This window comes from Stegostoma tigrinum, chromosome 33 (assembly GCF_030684315.1).
Source record: "Stegostoma tigrinum isolate sSteTig4 chromosome 33, sSteTig4.hap1, whole genome shotgun sequence".
NCBI lineage: Eukaryota > Metazoa > Chordata > Chondrichthyes > Orectolobiformes > Stegostomatidae > Stegostoma > Stegostoma tigrinum.
The window spans coordinates 3,726,534-3,753,275 of NC_081386.1; the positions used below are offsets into that span (position 1 = coordinate 3,726,534).

Consider the following 26,742-nt stretch of genomic DNA (forward strand, 5'->3'; position numbering starts at 1 on the left):
TTGCAATGAAATTATGCAACTTTTTTTTGTAACCCTTTTTATGTTCCTTTGAGATCAGTGGTGTCAAATTAACAATTAATCCTCCATTGATGTTCTCCTAGAAATGGCTTGGGACCTGTCAAGGAAGGAGAGTCGCAGTATTCAGTAGTTCACTGCACTGGATACATCAAAGCTTGGCCACCAGCAGGTAAATTAATTCAATTAAAGGGTAATTTAGTATGCTTTTTTCCAGTGTAGTAGTTAAAGTTTATTATTCTGTACGTGATCCAAACAAATGTTCTTATACCCTTTATAATCTTATACCCTTTAGTGTCCAACTAACCATGGATGTTAGTTGTATAAAACTTATAGGGAAAGCCTGTTATCATGCTGTTTGCTACTGCTCCCCACCCAATATCTTGACTTCTGATTTTCTGTGATGTCTTACTTCCAAACATTTTCAGAATCATTGATAATTCTTTCTCTTCTACTTCTTACACTTGTTCTGTTTGAAAAGCTGTGCCATTTGTGAGAGGGGTTCAGCTGGCTAAGGAGGATGAGCGGCAGTAGATCAAAATTATGCCTCTCCCAATGCTCTATCTTATCAAACCCCAGTTATTTCTTAGATATGTTATTGAAAGATAATCGGTTCACATTTCTTTGTATATTTGCATATATTTGTACATGAATGCAAGAGAATGGAATGGCTTGCTTATTTTGTAACTAACAATCATGTTTGGAACTTTCATGTAATCTAACATTTCCTATGAATGATCTTATGATGCACTTTGAACCTGTTCTTCTAGAAAGTACATACCTATACACATGATTTAATTTGTACTGAGCTATCCTAAGTTTTCTTCAAGCAGCCTGGTATACTATTTGATGGAATGTCGAAACGTATTCCCTGTTTGTGTATTCAGAAACAGAATGCAAATTTCAGAACCAATTCTGAGATGAAAAGTAAGCTTTTTAAAGATTGTGTTAAGACTGCTACAAGAGTCATTCAGACATTCCACCCCCCCCCCCATCAAAGAATTTCAATCATCGTTAATTTATGAAAATCCCACACTGTTTATGGGCTTTCACTTCTGGATTGCTACATGCTGTCACTGGGCTCTTAAAGGTGTAATAACTGATGTCTTAGAAAAGCGTTGCAAGTTTTGATCTGGTCTAAGTGCAGCATTGAGGGAATGCTATGCTGTCAGTATATTTTTCTGTGCATTTAGGGAAAAGAACCCTGCCAAGAAGGAGGAGGGAGTAGTCTTGGTCAGTATCCCCCCTCTGAATAATATCACTGCAGTGAACTGTTTGTGCATTATGGCATTGCTACTTGTGGTATTGTGAATAAATTAGTTGCACTTTTCCTATATTAGAGCAGTGACTACAACTCCAAGTTACTTAATAGTGAAAGTTTTCAGGTAGTGCTGAAGTTATGAAATGCTAATTTTTAGTTCCATGTGCTAAAATTTGCCAATTAATTTAAATTTGTCAAATGAATCTGCACCTGAACTGCTGTAACCTTCAAGACCATTAACTAAATACTGGAAAACGGGATTAGAATGGATGGCCAGTTTATTCAGCTCGGTGCAGACACAGTGGACTGAATGGCTTCTTTTTATACCATTATTTTTCTGTGGTTTCTATCTTAGCAGCTCCCCAGATGTCATTGACGCTGACACTCCCCAAATTTAAATTAACCTGGCCTTCTTTACAAGAGATTCCAATCCTTTGCTTTTAAAATCTTACCGAAATTCTATCATAGGCCATTCATGTCCTAGTATTTCAGGCCCACCAGTCAGCATTCTCCTCCCATTCTGTGTGAATATTGTTTTTCCTTTACATTGGAATTTCTTTTGAATTGTCCCAATGAGTACAAGGTAAAAAGCTTCGACAACATGTCTTTTCTGCAGCAATACCAACTTAGATATTTATTTTTCAAGTTATAATTGCTCCTATTATTTTCACAAAATGTAAATTCCTATGCTTATCTGTGTTAAAATCAATTTTGTCAATTAAATGCCCATGCTACAATCTGTGAAGAGGTCTTAAAGGATGACATTAGGGATGAAAGGTCTTGGATATCTGGAGAGAAAAGTCGATTAGGACCTCGTCTTCATTTAATTTAAGTGGTGATTTAATAAAGTGGTTTTAAACTTTGAGCTATTTTGATTGAGTGGATTTAATTATTCATGAAACCAACTTCTTCACTCCCTCATTTGAAGATTAACTCTTGCATGATGTGTTAATTTATATTTGTTGAAGATGTCTTTTTGGAATTTGGAGAGGTTGAAGACTCTACTTGAACATGTCCCTTCCTAAACACCTTGGCTTGAATTTGGAGTAGTTAATTATTTGCTGTATAATGTAGCAACCTGGCACAATTTAATTGAAGATACTTGCAATGTCTATCGCTGTATAGCCCCTCAAGTAATGTCAATGGTTCAGTTATGTCTTGTTACTTGCACTTCATCCCAAACCTCGTTGCCGTTTGAAGTTGAAACTGCCTTCTGCTTTGGTAGCAGTGGAAAACATTTCAATCACACCAATATAGTCACAGCTTTCCATCCCATATATGATATGAAACATTTTATTTTAATTCCAACCAACTTCAGACAATCCCTGTGATAATGGGAACTGCAGATGCCGGAGAATCCAAGATAATAAAATGTGAGGCTGGATGAACACAGCAGGCCCAGCAGCATCTCAGGAGCACAAAAGCTGACGTTTCGGGCCTAGACCCTTCATCAGAGAGGGGGATGGGGAGAGGGTTCTGGAATAAATATGGAGAGAGGGGGAGGCGGACTGAAGATGGAGGGAAAAGAAGATAGGTGGAGAGGAGAGTGTAGGTGGGGAGGTAGGGAGGGGATAGGTCAGTCCAGGGAAGATGGACAGGTCAAGGAGGTGGGATGAGGTTGGTAGGTAGGAGATGGAGCTGCGGCTTTGGGTGGGAGGAGGGGATGGGTGAGAGGAAGAACAGGTTAGGGAGGCAGAGACAGGTTGGACTGGTTTTGGGATGCAATGGGTGGAGGGGAAGAGCTGGGCTGGTTGTGTGGTGTAGTGGGGGGAGGGGACGAACTGGGCTGGTTTTGGGATGCGGTGACGGAAGGGGAGATTTTGATGCTGGTGAAGTTCACATTGATACCATTGGGCTGCAGGGTTCCAAGCGGAATATGAGTTGCAGTTCCTGCACACTTCGGGTGGCATCATTGTGGCACTGCAGGAGGCCCATGATGGACGTGTCATCTAAAGAATGGGAGGGGGAGTGGAAATGGTTTGCGACTGGGAGGTGCAGTTGTTTATTGCGAACCGTGTGGAGGTGTTCTGCAAAGTGGTCCCCAAGCCTCTGCTTGGTTTCCCCAATGTAGAGGAAGCCACACCGGGTACAGTGGATGCAGTATACCACATTGGCAGATGTGCAGGTGAACCTCTGCTTAATGTGGAATGTCATCTTGGGGCCTGGGATAGGGGTGAGGGAGGAGGTGTGGGGACAAGTGTAGCATTTCCTGCGGTTGCAGGGGAAGGTGCCGGGTGTGGTGGGGTTGGAGGGCAGTGTGGAGCGAACAAGGGAGTCACAGAGAGAGTGGTCTCTCCGGAAAGCAGACAGGGGTGGGGATGGAAAAATGTCTTGGGTGGTGGGGTCGGACTCTCTTTAATTTTGTAGCTTTCTGTTGTTTTCCTCCATTTAAATAAAATTCTGTTCTTCTGTTCTCCCTGCCAAAATGAACGACTTTGTATTTTTCCACATTTTGCTTCACTTGCCAACTTTCTGCATACTTCCTTAATGTATCAAAATCTCTCTTGTTTGTGTTTGTGTTCTTTTCACAGTCTCCGTCATTTATTTTGGTGTCGTCTGCAAATTTGGTGGTAGTATATTAATTTCCTTCCTTCAGGTCATTAATATATATTGTAAACAGCTGTGGCCCCAGCACTTATCCCTGTGGAACTCCACCGGTCATGGGTCACCAACCTGAAAAAGAACCCTTTATCCACACTTGTTTCCTGCCCATGAGCTAGTTCTCTACCCGTGTCAATATCCTCCCTTCAACATCATGGACTCATCTTAAGATTTAACCTTTTGTGAGGTACCTTTGTGGATGCCTTCTGGAAGTCCAAAAACAACACATCGATTGGTTTCCCTCTATCAACTCTGGTTGAGACCTCCCTCTATCAACTCTGGTTGAGACCTCCTTGAAAAACCCTAATAATCTAAATAAGATTTGACTCTGCTTGATTGGATTATGAGTTTCCAAATGTTCAGCTATTACTTTCTTAATAATAGATTGCAAAGTTTTTCTGATGATTAATGTTAAGCTAATTGACTTTTTATTTTACCTACCATTTGCATCTCCTTTTTTGAATCAAGGCCTCACGTTGACAGTTTTTCAATCCTGTGGTACTTCTCCAAAATCCAATAATTTTTAGAAAATTACAACCAATGCATCCACTATCCCTGTAGCTAACTCTTTTAGGATCTGGGGACGTAAGCCATCAGGGCTGGGGGATTTATTTGCATTTGACCACATTAATTTGCCTAATACTACATCTTTAATTATGGTGATGGTAATTAATTCCTCCCCTGTATTCTTTAGTATTAATAGGATGTTCTAAGTACCTTCAACTGTAAAGACTGATGTAAAATATCAGTTTAGCTCCTCTGCTATTTTTGTTCCCCAGAATCGTTTCCATAGTTTCATTTTCTAAGGGGCCAATATTCACTTCGACACCTCTTTTTACATATTTAAAGAAACTCTTACTATCAATTGTTACATTCCTCATTAGTTTGCCCTCAAAGTTTATTTTCTCTGTCTTTTTTTATCTTTTAGTTGTCCTTTGATGAATGTGAATTTATCCCAGTCTTTGGGTCTATCACTGACTTTGGTCTCCTTTATATGCTTTTTGCTTCAACTGCTTTTTTGCGTAGTATGCCTTTTGTAGTCTTTTACCTTAAAAAAACTAAATACATTTCATTGATCTCCTGTGCCAATTTTTACCTTGTTCCCTTGGGATTGATGTGGTTTACTTTGAACTTCTGCTTCTCTTACCATCTGAATGGCTGTCTCCTGAGTTGGGTCGTCTTTAAATTGTAATAAATTTAACAGTGATTTCTCAGTAGTGCCTACAAGAACCCAGTCTGTCATGAATTCTGTCTTTAAGTCACTTCAATTACATCTCGGTAATAGCCTGTAGAGTTCATTAATGATATCATGTATGAATTAATCTAGCCATTGAATCTTGCCCTTTCAAAAGTTTTATTAATTATGAGATTTGAAATAATTGTTGAAGACTTCCATACCTCTTCATATTAACCTGATGTTTCATTTGTCCTTTGACAAGCAATAACATTATGGAAACATGGAAAATAGGAGCTAGAATAGGCTCATCAAACCTGCTCTGCAGTTCAGTATGATCACGGCTGATCATCCAATTTAGCAACCTAATCCCGTTTCTTCCTGTATTCTTTGATACTTTAGCTTGAAGAACTATTTCTAACTTCTTGAAAACATTCACTGCTTTGGCCTGAGCTTCTTTCTGTGCCAGGGAATTCCATAGAGCCCTGGGGAGACAAACCTTCTGCTCATCTCAATCCTTGACTGTGACCCTTCGTTCTGGACTCCCTGATCATGGAGCATCTTCCTGCGTTTAGCCTGTGTAGTCCTGTTGGAATTTTATAGGTTTCTATGAGATCCTCCCCATATCTTCCAAACTTTAGTGGTGGCTCAGTGCTTAGCATTGCTGCCTCACAGCGCCAGGGGTTTGAGTTCGATTCCATGCTCAGGCGACTGTCTGTGTGGAGTGTGCACATTCTCCATCTGTCTGTGTGGGTTTCTGTTGAGACCTCCGGTTTCCTCTCTCAGTCCACGGATGTGCAGGCTAGGTATTCAGGAATGTGTAGATTAAGTGTCTTACCAATGAAAAATGTAGGGTTATAGGGAAAGGATAGGGGGACTGGTCTGGGTGGAATGCTGTTCAGAGGGCTGGTGTGTACTTGTTGGGCCAAAGGGCCTGTTTCCAAACTGTAGGGATTCTACGAAATTCCATGATTTTATAAGCCTAACTAATTCAGTCTCTCTTCATATGTCAGCCCTGCTATCCCAGGAATAAATTTGGTAAACCTTTACTGCACTCCCTTCACAGCTAGAATATCCTTCCTCGGATAAGGAGGCCAAAACTGTACATAACGCTTCATTATCTGTTATATTTGCAATTGTATTCTTTCCTGTTTAGCTTCTAGCTTACTATCCAGTTTGGACACTATACCTGAAGAATTGCTTACTCCAGAATGCACAACTTTTTGTTGTATTTGAAAAGAATGAAACTGATTGAATCTTTTGGCGTTGATCCAGGTTGCAGAAACAATAGTGGCCAACCTAGCTCTGTTGACCCTATAAAGTCCTTCTTATTAACATCTGGTGATATGAGTATAAATTGGAAGAGCTGTCCTACAGAATAGTCTAGAAACAGCCTGACACAGTCATAGGTACTGAATCATGCTTTATGGACAGTGTTCCAAACCCTGGCGTCATCACCTTTGGGTATGCCTGTCCTACTGCCAGTCAGACTCACTAGGAGTGGCAGCACAGTGGTATACAGAAATTCTGAGCATTGACTCTGTATCCCATGGAAATTCATAGCATCTGGTCAAATATGGGGAGGGAAATTTCTTTCTGATTACATATAACACGCCCTCTTGGATGAAGAATCAGTACTTCCACTTTGAACAACACTATTTTTAACAACATATTCACTGGATGTGGGAGTCCCTGGCTAGGCCAGTATTTATTGCTCATCCCTAATTGCCCAGAGTGTAGTCAAGAATCAACCACATTGCTGTGGTTGTTAGTCACATGTAGGCCAGTGTGGGTAAGGATGGCCATTTCCTTCCCTAAACATTATTAGTGAACCAAGTATATTTTTATTCAAACAATTGACAATGTTTCACATTCATCGTTAGACTCCTATTTTGAAATTTTAATGCCTTTGCAGGATTTGTACCTGGGTCCCCAGAACATTACCTGATTGTTTGGATTAGTAATTTCACAGCATTATCAGTAGGCCATTGCCTCTACAGGAAGACCAATATGTTAGTTGGAAGAGGCGCTGAGGGTTGCAAGGGCATAGAATGTACTCCAATTAGGCAACTTCAATGTCCATCATTACCAGTGACTTTGTAGCACCACTACTGACTGAACCATCTGAGCCACAGAAAGAGGCTTTTCAGCTCATCAGGTCTGTACTGCCAAAATTATACAAACGTTCGCCAGTCCCACCTCACAGCACTGGACTAATAGCCTTGAATGTTATGACATTTCACGTGCTGATCCAAGTACTTTTTAAAGGTTGTGAGTTACCTGCCTCAACTACCCTCCCAGGCAGTACATTCCAGATCCCTATCACACTCGGTGTGCATAATTTTCCTCAACTCTCCTCTGAACCGCCTGCTTTTTAACTTAAAAAAATTATGCCCCTTTGTCCAAAAGAGTCCTAAAGAGCAAAACCTGAGACCGAATCTGCAGTAGGGCATGATGGAACCAATAAGAAAGAAATTTCCATGTGAGAACTCCCGGACCCTGCTGGCATCCCAAATGACCACGAGTGCAGGAAGTGCTCCAAAGTGCCATGTTTCAGAGAGGTGGCTGGAGACACTGTGGCACATCCATGAGACTGAGAGTCATATGTTTAACACATTTAGAGAGGTGTTCACACTGTAGCTCAAGGAAAGAAGGGAAAAGGTGACCATCAGGCAGGTAGTGTAAGAGTCCTCTGAGGTTTTGCTCACACATCAGTTTTCCGTTTCGTAAGCTGATGAGGGTGTGCAGACAGAGCCAGATTTCTGGCATGGCAAGTGGCGTGGCTGTACAGGAAGGGAGGAAGAAGAAAACAGGAGCAATAGTGATAGGGGATTCATTAGTTAGGGGAATAGTCAGATGATTCTGTTAATCGCAGGCATGACTCCAGGATGTGTGTTTCCTCCATGGTGCTGGGGTCAGGGATGTCACTGTGCAGCTGCAGGACATCCTGAAGGGAGAGAGTGACAAGACAAAGTACACATTGGTACCAATGACGTAGATGGAATGAGAGATAAGGGTTCACGAGTTCACGGATCCGGGAAGTGGATTAAAAAGCAGGACGTCACAGGTTGTAATCTGTGGATCACTCCCAGTGCCACGTGCTGGCAACTACAGTAAAAGGAGAATAGGGCTGATGGATACCTCAAAAGTATTAAACCCTGGAGGGTTTAAGATTCCTGGGTTTCTAGGAAAAGTGGGACCTCTACAGCAAGGCAGTCTGCATCTGAACCAGAATGTAGGAGAGCTTAGTATTGCTGTTGGGAAAAGTTTAACCTAGTTTTACAGGGGCAGGGGACCTGGTGCGTGAGCTCAATAGGGCACAGCATACCTGAGAAGAGGAACATAGGCAGATGGAGTTCAGATATGGTGATCTTCAAGGGAGTAAGGCATTCTAATGATAGGAATATTAGAGGTAAAATAGATAAGTTAAGGGTGCGGATTGACATGTGGAATTGTGATGTTGCTGTCATCCTAGAGATATGGTTTGGGAGGTGGGGCAGGACTGGAAACTCAACACATTCCTTTATGACTTTATTCAATCACGGGATGAGGGTGTTGCTGGCCAGACAGCATTTAACTGCCCATTCCTAATTGCCCAGAGAGCAGTTAAGAGTCAATGACATTGCTGTGGTGTACAAGATCTTCAGGCAGGACAGAGGAAGATGTAAAAGAGGAGTTGGTGAATTATTAATGAAGGAAATGGTTACTGCATTAAGGAGGGACAATATCTTGGAAGGGCCTTTGTGAGTAGATTTTAGGAATGAAAAAGGGGAATCAGACTGCTGGAAGTGTATCATCAACCCCGAAAGAATCAGCAGGCAATTGAAGAGCAGATATGTGGACAATTCACTGAGTTATGTAAAAACATTAAAAAGATAGTTAAATTAGGAGATATCAACTTTCCCAATTTAATTGGGATAAAACAAAAAAAAGTTGCTGGAAAGAAACATAGTAGATTTGGCAACACCTGTGGAGAGAAAGCAGAGTTAACATTTTCGGCCCAGTGACCCTTCTTCAAAATAGTTCTGCTATTACTTCTGATGAAAAGTCACTGGACTCAAAACATTAACTCTGCTTTCTCCCCAAAGAAGCTGTCAGATCTACTGAGTTTTGCCAACAATTTGATTTGACTTATTGTTGTCACATTTACCTAAGTACAGTGAAAAGTTTTGAGTGCAATACAGGCAGATCATAACATACAAGGACATATAGATCATAGGTTGTTTAGATAGAGTGAGGTGTACAAGGTTATGGCTGCACAGGAGATGCACAAAAACAAAATCAACATTAAACTTGAAATTAGAATGGTCCATTCAGCAGCCGAATAACAGCAAGGAAGAAGTTGTTTTTGAACCTGTTGGTACATGTGTTCAAACTTCTGTATTTTCTGTTTGATGGAAGCGTTTAGAAGAGAGTATAACCAGGGTAGGAGGGGTCTTTGATGATGTTGACTGCCTTTCCACAGCAATGAGAAGTGTAGCTGGAATCCATAGATAGAAGGTTGGCTGGCATAATGGTTTGGGCTGTGTTCACAACTTCTTGTAGTTTCTTACAGTCCTGGGCAGAGCAGTTGCCATGCTAAGCTGTGATGCACTAAGATAGAATGCTTTCTAAGGTGCATCTGTAAAAGTTGGTGAGGGTCCTTGTGGACGTGCTGAATTTCCTCAGCCTCCTGAGGAAGATGAGGTGTTGTTGTGTCTTCTTGACTGTTGCATCCACATGGGAGGACCAGGACAGATTATTGGTTATCATCTCTCCAAGGACTTGATGCTGTCAACACTCTGCACCTCCGCTCCATTGATGTCGATAGGACTGTGCCCCCCTCCTTTCTTCCTGAATTTCTGTTTTTGTTTTGGAACTCCAGCATCTGCAGGTTCTTTATTTTTATGTTTTGTTTTAGATTCACCAGGATGTTGCCTGGAATTGAATAGTTTTGCAATGGAGAGAGGATGGATAAGCTGGGGTTATATTCCTTGTAGTAGAGAAGGTTAAGAGGGACTTGATACAAGTGCATAAGATTATGAGGGACATGGACAGGGAGAATATAAAGCAGCTGTTCACTTTAGACAAAGCGCAAATGATAAAGGGCATAATTTTAAGATGAATGGCGGAGGTTTAGGTGGAATTTTAGGAAAAGTATTTTGACCCAGTGGGTGGTGGACATCTAGAATGCCCTGCCTTGGAGAGTACGTGAGGTGAGTGATTTCATAACATTTAATAAGTAATTGGCTGAGCACATGAAATATCGTATTATTCAAGGCTGTGCACCTAATGATTTGCCGAGAGCAAAGACAACCACTCTGCATCGCTTTCATTGATGCCACAAAGGCATTCGACCTTGTGAGCAGAGAAGACTTGTTCAAAATCCTCGCCAGGATTGGCTGTCCTCCGAGACTCCTTAGAATAGTCCAATCATTTCAGACGGATATGAAAGGTGTCGATCAATTTGACGGCTCTTCGAAGGTTTTCAACATCGGCAGCGGTGTTAAGCAGGGCTGTGTGCTTGCCCCCACCCTGTTCGGCATCTTCTTTGCAGTCATGCTGAAACACGCGTTTGGAACATCAACCGATGGTGTCTACCTCCACACCAGATTGGGCGGAAGGCTGTTCAGTCTGTCCCGGCTGAGGGCAAAATCCAAGGTTCGTGAGGTACTCATTAGAGATATGTTGTTTGCAGATGACGCAGCGTTGGCAGCCCACTGTGAAGAGCAGCGCCTCATGGACAACCTCTCAAGAGCCTGCCAGGAATTCAGCACAACCATTAGCCTGAAGAAGACCTTCGTGCTGGGTCAAGGCGTTGAGCACCCCCCTGTCATCACCATCAACAACTACGAGCTGGAGGTAGTCCACGAATTCACACACCTCAGCTCCACCATCAGAGACAGTCTCGCCCTGGACTCTGAGATCTACAGGCAGATCGGACGAGCAGCCTCCACATTCGCCAGGCTGACTGAGAGAGTCTGGGAAAACAAAACGCTGACTACGAACACCAAGATTGTAGTCTACAGGGCGTGCATCCTCAGCACACTGCTTTACGGCAGTGAGGCCTAGAGCCTCTACTCCAGACTAGAGCAGCGTTTCAATGATTTCCACCTTCACAGCCTGAGACGCATTCTGGACATCAAGTGCATTGACCGAGTCACCAACACCGAAGCCCTCACCCACACCCATGTACCCAGCCTCTTCGCCCTACTCCAACAACACCGCCTCCACTGGTTGGGTCATGTATATCGTATGCCGGACGGGAGGATCCCGAAAGATGTGCTGTACGGGGAATTGGCCATCGGCAAGAGAGCACAAGGACGACCTCATCTTCGTTTCAAGGACATCTGCAAAAGGGACATGAAGTCAATGGACCTGGACGTCGAGAGATGGGAAGACGTCGCAAACGATCACTCACGCTGGAGACCGGAACTACGCAGAGGTCTGGAGCGAGGAGAGGAGAAACTGAGGCTTGCTGCTGAGGAAAAGTATGTTCAACAGAAAGACAGCAACACGGCAGCACTGGAGGAGAGTGTCTTCAAATGCAGTCGCTGCAACTGAGACTGTCACTCCCGTGTGAGCCTGTACAGCCACAACAGATGCTGAGCTACCGCCAGCAGCTGAATCAAATCTCTTCAAGCGCAGATCCATGGTCTCTCGAGACTGACGGATGCCACACGCACATACCTAATGCTGAAAGGTGGGACTGCTGTAGTTTCAGTGTAACTTTGGCAATACAGACTAGATAGGCTAAAGAGCCCCTTCTGTCATATGAATCTAAGGATAAACCTACTTTCCCTGTCATAGATGCATCAGTCCATGTGGACAAAATTCCATCTTGACTTTGAGGGTATGCCGCATTGTATTATGTGGGACTATTGCTGTGTTAAGTGCAACAACAAGTTAAAACTGGGCATGCTTGAGGCACTGTGGGCTCGAGCAGTAGCAGCAACAGCAGAATTGTATCCAATATACTTATGTTAGAACTTCATGTTCCAGCGTAGTCCTCTCCTCTACCAATAATGTCAAGCCACGAAATCAACCCTGGCCAATGAAGGGTGCAGAGAGCATCAGGAGCAGCAACAACCATATCAAGAAATGTGGTATCAACTTGGTGAAACTACAGCATGTGACACCTTGTGTGCCAAGAAACGTGAGCAACTTGTGATTCACAGAACTAAGCAATTTCACAATCAGTGCAACAGATCCTACCAGATTTAATCCCAAGTGCTGATGAACTATTAAAACAACTCACTGGAGGTGGAGGCTCCACAAATATTTCCATCTTCAATAAGTATGCATATACGAGCGAAGAGCAAGAGTAGACCACTTGGCTCCGCAATCTTGCTCCACCATTAAATAAGATCTGGTCTGATTTTAACGTCAACTCTACATTCCTGCATATCCCTGATAACCTTTCATTCTCTTGTTAATACAGAATCTCTCTACCTCTGACTTAAAATGTTTAATGATTCTGCATCCACTGACTCTTGAAGAAACAAATTTCAAAGACTCTCAACTTCCTGAGAGAAAAGAAGTCTCTTTGCCTCTTCTTAAACAGGTGACTCCCTTACTTTTAAACCATGACTCCTCGGTAAGATTGTCCTACCAAGAGGATTGTCAACACCCACCTGGTCAAGTTCCCTTTGGATGTTTTATGTTTCAGCTAAATCACCCCTGACTCTTCAGAACACCAAAGGATACAGCCTTTCCTCATAAAACAAACTTTCTCTGAACATCCTTCCGTAAGTACAGTGACTGATACTATACACAGTACTCCAGATGCGGTCTCACAAATGTCCTGTACAACTGAAGCATAACATCTCTACTCTGCATTCAGTTCCCCTTGAAACAAAATATAACATTCAACTAGTTATCCTGATTACGTGCTGTAGCTGCAAACTAACCGGTGATTCATTAGGGCACTCAAATCTCTGAGTTCTTCAACCTCTCATCATTTAGATCATATACTTTTTTCTTCTTTCTGCCCAAAAGAACAATTTTACACTTTCCCACTTTCTACTTCATTTGCCAGATCTTTGTCCACTCATTTAACCTATCTATATTTCTTTGTGGTCTCCTTGTGTCCTTCAGAATCACCTTCCTACATATCTTTGAATCATAGAAACATAGCAAATCTAACTACCATATCTTTGGTTCCTTCATCCAAATAATTTATGTAAATTGAAAAAATTGAGGCCCCAGTACTTGTGATATCCTGCCAGCCTCAGAATGACCGATTTATTGCTACTCTGCTTCCTGCCAGCAAGCCAATCTTCTGTTCATTATTCTATTAGTAGCCTTTGATGTGGCACCTTATCAAGCATTCTGGAAATTCTAAGTACATTACATGCCTATTATCTACAGCATATGTTAAAAGAACTTGAATAAATAGTTTAACGTGATTCCTTTTAACAAAATCATGTTGGTTCCGCCTGATTACATTGAACTTATCCAACTGCACTGTTGTAATGCCTTAAATAATAAATTCTGACATATTCCTTATGACGAATGTTGAGCTAATGGGCCTATAGTTTCTTGCTTTCTGCATCCCTTCTTTTTTGAATAAAGGAGTTATGTTAGCTATTTTCCAATCAAAAGGGACCTTGGCTTTGAATCGACTGAATTTGGAAAAATAAACCAACGCATCTAATAGCTTATTAGCTACTTCTTTTAAGACCCTAGGATAAAATTGACCAGAGGTGAAGAAGTATTAGACAGATAGATGGGACTAACGACAGATAGGTACAAGGGTAGCGAAGTCTGACTGCAACTGTATGAGGTGCTAGTGAAACCACATCTGGGGTACTGTGGGTTGTTTTGGTTCCCTTATTTAAGGAAAGGTATCATTTCTTTGGAGTCAGTTTAGAGACAGTTCACCAGGATGATCCCTAGTATGGAGGGACTATCTTTTGAGCAAAGGCTAAAAAGGCTGTAATTCTACTCATTTGAGTTTAGAAGAATAAGTGTTGATCTCATCAAAACATATTGGATTCTTAAGTGATTTGACAGGATAAATGCTGAGAGGATGATTTCCCTCATGGTAGATAGAATCTAGGACCAGAGCGTATAGTCTTGGAATAAAGGAGCCACCATTTTTAAAACTGAAATGAGAAGGTATTTTTTCTGTCAGTGAGTTGTGAATCTTGGCAACTCCTTTCCACAGAAAGCTGTGGAGGCAGAGTCCTTGTGTATATTTAAGGCTGAGATAGATACATAGTCTCTTTATCAGTTGGGGAATCAAGGGTTGTGTGGAAAAGGCAGGAAAGTGAACTGAAGGAATGTGGATCAACCATGATCATATTGACTGGTGGAGCAAGCTCAAGGGACCGAACAACCTGCTCACAATCCTATTTATTATGGTCTTAGCACCTGGGGACTTTTTGACCAGTTCAACAATTTAGTCATTACCACTTCCCTGCCAATGACAATTTTCTTGAGCTCCCTCTCTTTCAGTATCTGATTTACAGTTATTTCTGGTTTACTTTTATCCTGTCTGGTGAAGACTGATGCACAGTAACTGCTCATTTCGCCTGCCACCTGTTTATCCTTCACAACTAATTCCCCAGACTTATTTTCTGTAGGATCAGCACTTATTCATTAATTCACTTCTTTTTTCTTGTTTGTTCATTTTTCCCCTCTTTACTAATGTTGTAGTGATTCTTTGCTGTTTTTTAATGCAAGGGGAGCCCAGCATACCCAAACAAAAAATGTGAATGAAGCATTTGCATCATCCTTAGCCACGAGTGCTGAGTGGATGATCCATCCCTGGCCACCTCAGTGGTCCACAGCACAACTGATACAAGTCTTCTCCAATTTGTTTAGGAGTTTATTTCTTACAATGTCAAATCTATGTATTGTTAATATAGCACTTGCTTGAATGTATTGGCAAATTTATAAGATTAAGTATTTAATTGGTTATGATAGTATATCTCAAACTGGAAACCAAAGTAGTTTCCCAGACACCATAACCATTTTGATGAGAGCAAGTTGACAGATACAAAACAGAACTTACTGCAGTTGCCTATGAGAAAACCCAGTTGTATATCATAAGATTAGCAGAATCCTTCACAGCTTCTTCAACCTGCAGCTTCCTATGTCAAAATAATAGGGTCATTAGTCACTAAGGAAGGAAACAGGGGTAATACCTGACAAAAAAAGCAGGAAATATATTACTTACGAGCCATCTCTTGCAGACTTCAAAAGAGTCATTCATTCTGTACAATCTGTGAGCATTCTTTTTTCGAAAATACAGGGTTCTGATATGGCTTTGTTTTGTTGGAGATAATCTTTATCAGTCATGAGATGAGAAAGTTTATTCTTGATGAAAATGAATTTTTAATTTAAATACTAAAAATTGGAAAGAGAGTTGATTATCTTCTTAGAAAACGTACTTGAAAGTCTTACTTTGTAAGTCATTAAATTTTTTTGGCTTAATCTATTAATGATATTAAATTAACTCATTTTTCCAGCAATATTTCTTGATTGGTTTGAAGCATTTTCTGCCCTTCCCTTCTGCATATAATTTTCGCTGTCACTTTTGATTGTATTTGCAAGGCCCTGAAGAAGACGACGAAAAATATCACATACAGTGGCATCCACGACTCCTTCACTCTCAGAATAACAGTGGAAGCTGGTTTATTTATATGCTCAAAATATTTCATTAAACAAAAATCATTCATGTGAGTTTTTCAGGTGAGACTGTCTACCATATAGAATGTTGTTCCAATCAGAATTTCACCAGAAGATGATTTATAACAACTGGTTAATGTGATGTGAGGGAGATAATGGTAACCGCAGATGCTGGAGAATCCAAGATAACAAAGTGTGTAACTGGATGAACACAGCAGGCCAAGCAGCATCTCAGGAGCACAAAAGCTGACGTTTTGGGCCTAGACCCTTCATCAGAGAGGGGGATGGGGAGAGGGTTCTGAAATAAATGGGGGGGAGGGGGAGGCGGACCGAAGATGGATAGAGAAGATAGGTGGAGAGGAGAGTATAGGTGGGGAGGTGGGGAGGGGATAGGTCAGTCCGGGGAGGACGGATAGGTCAAGGAGGTGGGATGAGGTTGGTAGGTGGGAAATGGAGGTGCGGCTTGAGGTGGGAGGAGGGGATAGATGAGAGGAAGAACAGGCTAGGGAGGCGGGGACGAGCTGAGCTGGTTTAGTGATGCAGTGGGGGGAGGGGACAGGCTGGGCTGGTTTTGGGATGCAGTGGGGGAAAGGGGAGATTTTGAAGCTGGTGAAGTTCTCATTGATACCATGGGGCTGCAGGTTTCCCAAGCGGAATATGTGTTGCTGTGCCTGCAACCTTCGGGTGGCATCATTGTGGCACTGCAGGAGGCCAATGCTGGACATGTCGTCTGAGGATTGGGAGGGGGAGTTAAAATGGTTCGCAACTGGGAGGTGTAGTTGTTTATTGTGAACCGAGCGGAGGTGTTCTGCAAGCAGTCCCCAAACCTCCACTTGGTTTCCCTAATGTAGACGAAGCCACACCGGATACAGTGGATACAGTATACTACATTGGCAGATGTGCAGGTGAACATCTGCTTAATATGGAAAGTCATCTTGGGGCCTGGGATGGAGGTGAGGGAGGTGGTGTGGGGGCAAGTGTGGCACTTCCTGAGGTTGCAGGTGAAGGTGCCGGGTGTGGTGGGGTTGGAGGGGAGTGTGGAGCGGACAAGGGAGCCACGGAGAGAGTGGTCTCTGCGAAGGCAGACAAGGGTGGGGATGGAAAAATGTCTTGGGTGGTGGGTTGGATTGTGGATGGTGGAAGTGTCGGAGGATGATGCATTGCATCCGGAGGTTGGTGGAGTTGTGTGTGAGAACGAGGGGGATACGGGGGGATGTGTGGGAGGAGATGGGAGGAGGCTTCCTGGACCTCTCTGTCTCCATCTCAGGCAACCAGCTAGAAACTGATGTCCACTTCAAGCCCACCTACTCCCACAGCTACCGAGAATACACCTCCTCCCACCCACCACCCTGCAAAAATTCCATCCCCTATTCCCAATTCCTTCGCCTCTACCATATCTACTCCCAGGATGAGAGATTCCACTCCTGCACATCCCAGATGTCAGTGTTCTTCAAGGACTGCAACTCCCCCCCCCCCCCGCCCCCCGCAGTGGTTGAGAACGCCCTTGACCGTGTCTCCCGCATTTCCCGCAACACATCCCTCACACCCCGCCCCCGCAATAACCACCCTAAGAGAATCCCCCTTTTCCTCACCCTTGTTTGCCTTGCGGAGAGACCACTCTCTCCATGACTCCCTTGTCTGCTCCACACTCCCCTCCAACCCCACCACACCTGGCACCTTCCCCTGCAACCGCAGGAAGTGCCACACTTGCCCCCACACCACCTCCCTCACCCCCATCCCAGTCCTCAAGATGACTTTCCATATTAAGAAGATGTTCGCCTGCACGTCTGCCAATGTGGTATACTGTATCCATTGTACCCGGTGTGGCTTCCTCTACATTGGGGAAACCAGGCGGAGGCGTGGGGACCGCTTTGCAGAACACCTCTGCTCGGTTCGCAATAAACAACTACACCTCCCAGTTGTGAACCATTTTAACTCCCCCTCCCATTCCTCAGACGACATGTCCGTCATGGGCCTCCTACAGTGCCACAATGATGGCGCCCGAAGTTTGCAGGAACAGCAACTCATATTCCGCTTGGGAACCCTGCAGCCTAATGGTATCAATGTGGACTTCACAAGCTTCAAAATCTCCCCTTCCCCCACTGCATCACTAAACCAGCCCAGCTCGTCCCCGCCTCCCTAACCTGTTCTTCCTCTCACCTATCCCCTCCTCCCACCTCAAATCGCACCTCCATTTCCCACCTACCAACCTTATCCCGCCTCCTTGACCTGTCTGTCCTCCCCAGACTGACCTATCCCCTCCCCTCCTATCCCCTCCTCTCCACCGATCTTCTCCTCTATCCATCTTCAGTCCGCCTCCCCCTCTCTCCCTATTTATTCCAGAACCCTCACCCCATCCCCCTCTCTGATGAAGGGTCTAGGCTCGAAACGTCAGCTTTTGTGCTCCTGAGATGCTGCTTGGCCTGCTGTGTTTATCCAGCTTCACACTTTGTTATCTTGGCTGATGTGATGTGTTCACTTTGTCAGTGAAGAAGGTTAACGTGCTTTCCACTTTGGTGTGTTCGTTTGCTTCTCATTTTCAGCCTACACCGTTAGTCATGGAGGAGGGTTTCCCCACTGAGTCAGTATGGGTAGAAGTCAGCAGCAGGAAAGGAGCAGTGACTTTTTTGGAGTTTTCTATAGACCCCCCCCCCCCCCCCCCCCCCCCAGTAGCAACAGAGATACTGAGGAACAGATTGGGAGACAGGTTTTGAAAAGATACAGAAGTAATATGGTTGTTGTCCTGGGCGACTTCAACTTACGTAAAATAGACTGGAACTCCTTAGTTCTGATAGCTTGGATGGTGCAGATTTTGTCAGGTGTGTCCAGGAAGGATTTCTGACTCAATATGTGGTTAGGCCAATGAGAGGGGGAGCCATATTGGATTTGGTGCTTGGCACCGAACCAGGCCAGGTGTCACATCTCTCAGTGGGAGCACATTTCAGTGATTAGTGATCAAAACTCCCTGACTTTTACTATAATCATGGAGAGGGAGAGCAGCAGACGGTATGGGAAAGCATTTAATTGAGAGAGAGAGAGACTTACAGTGCTATTAGGCAAGAACTCTGGAGCACCAGTTGGGATCAGATGTTCTCAGGGAAATGTTCGACAGAAATGTGGAGCTTGTTTAGGGAGCAGCTGCTACAAGTACTTGATAGGTTTGTCCCTTGAGGCAAGGAAAGGATGGTAACGTGAATGAACCTTGGATGACAAGACATGTTGAACACCTAGTTAAGAGGAAGAAGGAAGCTTACTTAAGGTTGAGGAAGCAAGGATCAGACAGGGCTCTACAGGTCTACAATGTAGCCAGGAACGAACTTAGGAGAGCCAGAAGAGGGTATGAGAAAACCATGGCAGGAAGGAAAACCCCAAGGCTTTCTATACTTACGTGAAGAACAAGAGGATGGTGCCAGAGTGAGGGTAGGAGCAATCAGGAATAGTGGAGGGAACTTATGTGCGGAGTCAGAGGAGGTAAGGGAGGTGCTGAATGAATAATTTGCGTCAGTGTTCACCAGTGAGAGGAACCTTGATATTTGTGAGGACAGCATGAAACAGGCAGATATGCTCAAACAGGTTGTTGTTAGGAAGGAGGATGTGCTAGAAATTTTGAAAAACATGGGGATAGATAAGTCCCCTGGGCCAGATGGGATACTCCCAAAGTTGCTATGGGAAGCGAGGAAAGAGATTGCTGGCTGCTTGGCAATAATGTTTGTATCCTCGCTGTCAACTGGAGCAGTGCCAGAAGATTGGAGGATGGCAAATATCATTCCCTTGTTCAAGAAAGGGAATAGGGATAATCCTGGAAATTACAGACTCGTCAGTCTTACTTCTGTGGTGGGCAAATTATTGGAGAGGCTTCTGAGAGATAGTATTTATGATTTGGAAAAGCACAGTTTGATTAGAAATAGTCGGCACGGCTTTGTGAGGGGCAGGTCATGCCTCACAAGCCTTATTGAATTCTTTGAGGATGTGACAAAACACATGGATGAATGTAGAGCAGTGGATGTGATGTATGTGGATTTTAGCAAGGCATTCGATAAGGTTCCACGTGGTAGGCTTATTCAGGAAATAAGGAGGCATGGGATTCAAGGAAATTTGGCTGTCCGGATACAAAACTGACTGCCCAATAGAAGACAGAGGCTGGTAGTAGATGGAAAATACTCAGCCTGGAGCTCGGTGACCAGTGGTGCTCCTCAGGGATCTGTTCTGGCACCTCTGCTCTTCGTGATCTTTATCAATTAATTGGATGTGGAAGTAGAAGGGTGGGTTAGTAAGGTTGGTGGGGTTATGGATAGTGTGGAGGGCTGTTGTAGGTTGCAGTGGGACATTGACAGGATGCAGAACTGGGTAAAAAAGTGGCAGATGGAATTCAATCCAGGAAAGTGTGAAGTGAATCATTCTGGAAGGTCAAATTTGAATGCAGAATACAGGATTAATGGCAGGATTCTTGGCAGTATAGAGGAACAGAGGGATCTTGGAGTCCATGTCCATAGATCCCTCTAAGTTGTGACCGAAGTTGATAGGGTTATTAACGAAGGTGTATGATGTACTGGCTTTCATTGGCAGGGGAATTGAGTTTAAGTGCCGTGCAGCTCTAAAAAACTCTGGTTAGACCATACTTGGAATATTGAGTTCAGTTCTGATCACCTCATAACATGAAAGATGTGGAAGCTTTAGAGAGGGTGCAGAGGACATTTACCAGGATGCTGCCTGGACTGGGGGGCAGGTCTAATGAGGAAAGGTTGAAGGAGCTAGGGCATTTTTCATTGGAGAGAAGAAGGATGAGAGGTGACTTGATAGAAGTTTATAAGATGATGGGAGATGTAGATAGAGTGGATAGTCAGAGACTTTTTACCAGGGCAGAAATGATCGTTACGAGGGGGCATAATTTTAAGGTCATTGGAGGAAGGCACAGGAGAGATGTCAGAGGTAGGCTCTTTACACAGAGAGATTGGTGGACATGTGGAATGCACTGTCAGCAATGGTAGAGGAGATAGTAAAGTGTAGGGTATGCAGGGTAGATTGATCTTAGTAGGGTAATAGGCCTGCCAACATCTTGGGCTGAAGGGCCTGAACTGTGCTGTATTGTTCTATGTTCTATGTTCGATATTCTACCTAACAGCAATGTCAAAAAGCCAAATGTATTTGTCTCTTCCTAACTGTTTATACGGAAGTCCTTAACTGTACCTTCTCATGGCAATTGGCAGAGTCTGGGTTTTTTATGGCCCCAGGCTTAAGTTTCAGAGGAACCTTGAAGAAGGTTGAATGCAGTGTACAGGTCAACCATTGTTTTGACACACCCTGACATTCATGAACCGAACCCTTGGCTGTCTGCAAATGCTTTCAGTGTCTTGTGGATGCCTTGGGAAAGTTAAGGGAGTAAATTCTTACAAGAGAAGTTTTGAGTGGAGTCCAAAAGGGGAACTAATGCCTAAATATGTGGCTTATCTGGCAATTCTTACAACCAAGCCTCTGCCAAGCTTAATGCTTTGCATTCCTTTGGACCAACTGGGGATGTTGGGACCTTGATTTCTGGCAGCACAAAATCTCTATAAAATTTACCAGACTTGTGTTCAATAACAGGTGCTTGCATCCTGGCTAGAACATTGCACCTTTGAATCATAGAGTTATGCAGCATGGAAAAAGACCCTACGGTCCAACTTGTCTGTGCTGATCAAACATCCCAATTTGACCTGGTCCTATTTGCCAGCATTTGGCCCATATCCCTCTAAACCTTTCCTATTCATGTACCCATCAGATACCTTTTAAATATTGTAATTGTGCCTGCCTCCACCACTTCCTCTGGCAGCTCATTCCATTCATGCACAACCCCTCTATGCATGAAAAAGTTACCCCCCTTTTAAATCTTTTCCCATCTCACTTTAAACTAATACCTGCTAGTTTTGGACTCCTTTACCCTAGGGGAAAAAAAAAAGCCTTGGCTCTTCACTCTCATGATTTTACAAATCTCAATAAGGTCACTTCTCAGTCACTGACACTTTCCAAGGGGAAAAGGCCCAGGCCTGTTCAGCCTGTCTGCATAGTTCAAATCCTGTAATCCCAGAAACAGCCTGGTAAATCTTTTCTGAACCCTTTCAAGTTTAACAGCATGCTTCCTGGCGTAATAAATGAAATTACTTTTTTGAGCTGTGCTCTAGAACGACCATTGTATCTAAGGAAGCTATAGGCATCCATGGAGTAGCCACCTATCATGGTAGAGATGCAATTCAACCCTTGCTGGAAGAGCTTGGCAAAGTAATTGACTCGCTTGTCATGAGAAAAGCATCAAGTGTTGATACTATATTGCCTGAGCTCATCAAATGCAGTAAACCGATACTCCTGTAACTTCAAAATGAACTTTTCTGTCAAAGGTGTAAAAGCCACAGCATTTAGCTTGGCAAAAAAAATGACACAAATTAGCAACAAACTTTTTTCATTTAACCAAGTCTGCGTGGGTTTCCTCTGGGTTCTCCGGTTTCCTCCCATTGTCCAAAAATATGCAGGTTAGGTGGATTCAGCATGCTAAGTTGCCCATTGTGGCCTGGGGTGTACAGGCCAAGTGGTTTAGCCATGGGAAAATGCAGGGTTACAGGGATAGGATAGGGATGTGGGTGGAATGCTCTTTGGTGTGCACTCGATGGGCTGAATGGCCTGCTTCCACACTGTAAGGATTCTGTGAATCTATGAAAAGTTAGTTACACACACCAAAGACTAGTGAAGTTGGTCAGACTCTTTTGGCATAACTAACAAATGAGGTATCAGCCTGGTGAAACTACAAAATAGGACTATTTGCATGCCAAACAACATAACCAACCAGTGATAGATTTGGAGAGGCAAAGGTTAATCAAGAACAGCCAGCATCGTTTCATTAAGACAAAGTCATGTTTGACAAGCCTGATTTAATTGTTTGAAGAGGTGACCAGATGTGTAGATGAGGACAATGCATTTGACATCATGTACCTGAATTTAAGCAAAGCTTTTGCCAAGGTTCTGCAAGGGAGACTGATAGTGAAAGTAAGAGCCCATGGGATCCAAGGAATTTATTAAATTTTCATTCATGAGATATAGGTGATGCTGGCTAGATGAGCATTTATTATCCATCTGTAATAACTCAGGAAGCCCAACTGTACAGAAATATTATTTATTGTTGAACACCAAAATAGACCACTGTTCTTGGCATACGCTGGCTAGACTTAACCCAGGGCAAACAATTCTGCAGAGTTACTCCTGAGTTTGCTTTTTTTCTTATCAAATTTTCAGAAATGTTATGATACACCTCAGAACAGTTAATGCTCAAACCTAGACCTCCTGGTTCATAATTAGAGACCGTAGTACTATACCAAAACAGCTCCGTGTGTCTACATTTTAAAAAAATATCTGAAAGTGTTGTCATATGCACAACTGAATGGTTTTTCTGCCACCAAACTACCATGACATTATTTTTGTTTTTAACGACTAATCACCACCAGTAAGTCAACCGTCTGGCCAGTTGAATATTTACATACAATGGGTCTGCTTTCTTCTTTATATCTAGAAGTGCTATTACGTGCAACTGAAAGGATTTTTTCCCATCACCAAATCACCATGACATTTTTGGGACATTACAGCTGTGCCACAAGAGCCCACGGGTGTCTGCTTTATGATATTTACTAAGCAACCTGTTCAGGGATGTTCTTCCATACCTCTTGGCTCAGAACAGAAACGCTACCACTGTGCCTAAGAGGATCTGCTTTATTTGTTTTCATATATCCAGAAGTGTTATTAAACACAATTGAATGACTTTCACACCACCAAGTCAGAATGACTTATTTTTCCTGTTCTTATTGCCACTAATCACCCATGCAGCCAATTAGAAGTTCACATGCCATGCCCATTCTGGGCAATGTAGTATGTGTGTTTTGGGTGGGTTGGGGGTGGAAGTAGGGGTTGTATCTGCTTTATGATATATTTATACCCAGAAGTGCTTTCATACACAACTGAGTGACAGGGGTCTGATTTATAAATTTTAAAAACACTTTCTTATATCTGGGTTAACAGGAATGGATACTACTACAGTGCCACAAGAGGTCCGAAAGCCTATTACTGTTGGTATTCCCATGCAGTTCCCTGTCCAAGTTCTAGCCCTGAGTGGTTAGCTTTTGACTCAGACTGGATTGGACATTTTCAAGTCAGTGTAGCCATAGGCAAAATGTTGAGCCACTTTCACTTCTACTAGCAAGCAGGGATAGCATGCCTTTGATAAAGGACTGAGGTGATGAGTTCCACTTGGGCAGGCTATTTTTGTTGCCAAAGGAAGTCATACTTAATGAGCTCCATAGGGAGGATAGTTAGTCTTTCCCCTGGGCTTTTAAAGAGTTATCACCCCATTCCTTGTTGCCTTTGATAGAGTACCTCCTTTTTCAGTGGCTGCAGTCCATGTTCTATAGGTAGATAGATCCACAATGCTGTTAGGTAAGAGTTCCAAGTTTTTGACCCAAAGAAAATGAAGGAATTGTGACATTTTGGTACTTGAAGACTTGTACTCCAGAAATTGCTATACCCCTAGACAAGCTGTTCAGAACAGTGGCATCTACCCGACTATGTGAGAAAATAGCCCAGGTATGTCCTGTCCACAGAAAGCAAACCAAATCCACTCAGCCAATTACCACCCTAATCAGTCTACACTCGATCATCAGTAAAGTCAACAATGTCAGCAAGCTGCACTAATTAAAACTTGCTCAGTCTGTGTTCTGCCAGAGCTGATCTCTTTGATCGTTCAAAACTAATAACCTCACACTTGCTTCTATTAAAATCCATCTGCCACAGCAATGCCCATTCCCCCAATCTATAAATATTCTGATGTATCTGGGGCAGCACAGTGACTCAGTTGTTAATGCTGCTGCCTTAGAGCTAGGGACCAGGGTTTAATTTCACCCTCGGGTGACAGTCTGTATGGAGTTTATACATTCTCCCATGTGTCTGTGTGGTCTTCTCTGGGTGCTCTGGTTTCCTCTGACAGCCCAAATACATTCAAGTTAGGTGGATTGGCCATGTGAATTGCCCAAAGTGTGTAGGGATATGCAGGCTAGGGGGATGGGAAATGTGGGGTTACTAGATAGGGTAGGGAAATGGGCCTGGCGGGGGGAGCTGTTCGGCTGTTGGTGTGCGCTTGATGGGTCAAATAGTATGCTTCCACGCTGTAAGGATTCTCTGAAAAGAGAAGTGCCTCAAGCAGCTTTGCTTCTGATTGGAAAGGAAAGGAAGCTAAGAAAGGGAAACAAAATGGAGGATTTTGATTTGCAATTGTTCAAATCCATGTTGTGTCTGAAAACTGTAAGTGATTAATCAGGTTATGAGGTGCTGCTCCTCAAGGTTATTTTGAGGCTCACTAGAAGACAGAAATGTCATTGTGAGTGCAAAGTGGAGAAATAAAATGATAGGCCATGCTTGCATATTGTGTGTGTTCTCAAGTGCTCACTCAATCTATATTTCATCTCCATACTACACAGGGCATTAGTTTATGGACAACAAGTAGACCAGATTGAAAGAAGTACAGGTAAATTGCTGCATCACCTGGAAGAAATTTTTCAGGTCTTGTATGGTAAGAAGGTGGGAGATAAAATGACAGGCATGATTCCTCCTGTGTTTGCAAGGAAAGGTGCACTCGGAAGTGGACAGGGTTTTTGGAATGACAAAGGACAAGACCAGAAAATCTCAGTAGGAACAGCCTCTTCAGAATGTCGAGGGAGAGGAAAGGGCAACATCAGTGGTGTCAAGCAGGAGGTGGCAGAAATGACATGAAATGATCTGACAACAATGGAGGCTGATTGGGTAGGTGATCAAGACAGGAGGAACTGTATAATGATGTTCAGAGGCAGGAGAAAGCATGAGATCAGGTTTGCAGGAAATGTGGCATGTGTGTTTGAGGACCCTTTCAACCACGGTATAGTTGGGGGCGGTGTGGTGCGGGGACCAGAGAATGCAGGTACTGGGTTGAGACAAACTAAAGACAACTCAGAGACACTATTATGGAAGGTTTTATCATCAGAACTTCTAGTTCCTCCTCCCACATCGAATTTACTCTGAAAATGATTATTGGTAGCAGGGTATAATGCACTTTTGGAGAAAGCTTGCAGATAACTTACCAATGAGTCACATCATCTTTTTAGCATTCCAGATTTAGTCTTGATTGTACTTCTGCTTTGGGTGCACAAATAGTCACTTAGTAATTATTGAGTATTGATAAGAAAAGAGCATGTAGTTGAAGCATCAGAGATAATGGGAACTGCAGATGCTGGAGAATTCCAAGATAATAAAATGTGAGGCTGGATGAACACAGCAGGCCAAGCAGCATCTCAGGAGCACAAAAGCTGACGTTTCGGGCCTAGACCCTTCATCAGAGAGGGGGATGGGGAGAGGGAACTGGAATAAATAGGGAGAGAGGGGGAGGCGGACCGAAGATGGAGAGTAAAGAAGATAGGTGGAGAGAGTATAGGTAGGGAGGTGGCCTCAAGGCCCTCCGCTTCTTCCTGTCCCGCAGGCCCGACCAGTCCCCCTCCACCGACACTCTCATCCGCCTAGCTGAACTCGTCCTCACACTCAACAACTTCTCTTTTGACTCCTCCCACTTCCTACAGACTAAGGGGGTGGCCATGGGTACCCGCATGGGCCCCAGCTATGCCTGCCTCTTTGTAGGTTACGTGGAACAGTCCCTCTTCCGCACCTACACAGGCCCCAAACCCCACCTCTTCCTCCGGTACATTGATGACTGTATCGGCGCCGCCTCTTGCTCCCCAGAGGAGCTCGAACAGTTCATCCACTTCACCAACACCTTCCACCCCAACCTTCAGTTCACCTGGGCCATCTCCAGCACATCCCTCACCTTCCTGGACCTCTCAGTCTCCATCTCAGGCAACCAGCTTGTAACTGATGTCCATTTCAAGCCCACCAACTCTCACAGCTACCTAGAATACACCTCCTCCCACCCACCCTCCTGCAAAGATTCCATCCCCTATTCCCAATTCCTCCGCCTCCGCCGCATCTGCTCCCACGATAAGACATTCCACTCCCGCACATCCCAGATGTCCAAGTTCTTTAA

At 43.6% G+C, this 26,742-nt stretch overlaps 1 protein-coding gene across 9 annotated transcripts in view; it reads left to right on the forward strand.

The window, feature by feature from the left end:
- arnt2 (aryl-hydrocarbon receptor nuclear translocator 2) overlaps positions 1–26,742 on the forward strand; it is a 367,704-nt gene that overhangs the window by 153,144 nt on the left and 187,818 nt on the right. For all 9 annotated transcript variants that reach the window (XM_048562709.2, XM_059639326.1, XM_048562712.2 and 6 more), the window contains one exon: positions 102–187. In XM_048562709.2, the coding sequence (XP_048418666.1) occupies positions 102–187 (86 nt within the window). The remainder of the gene's footprint in view (positions 1–101; positions 188–26,742) is intronic.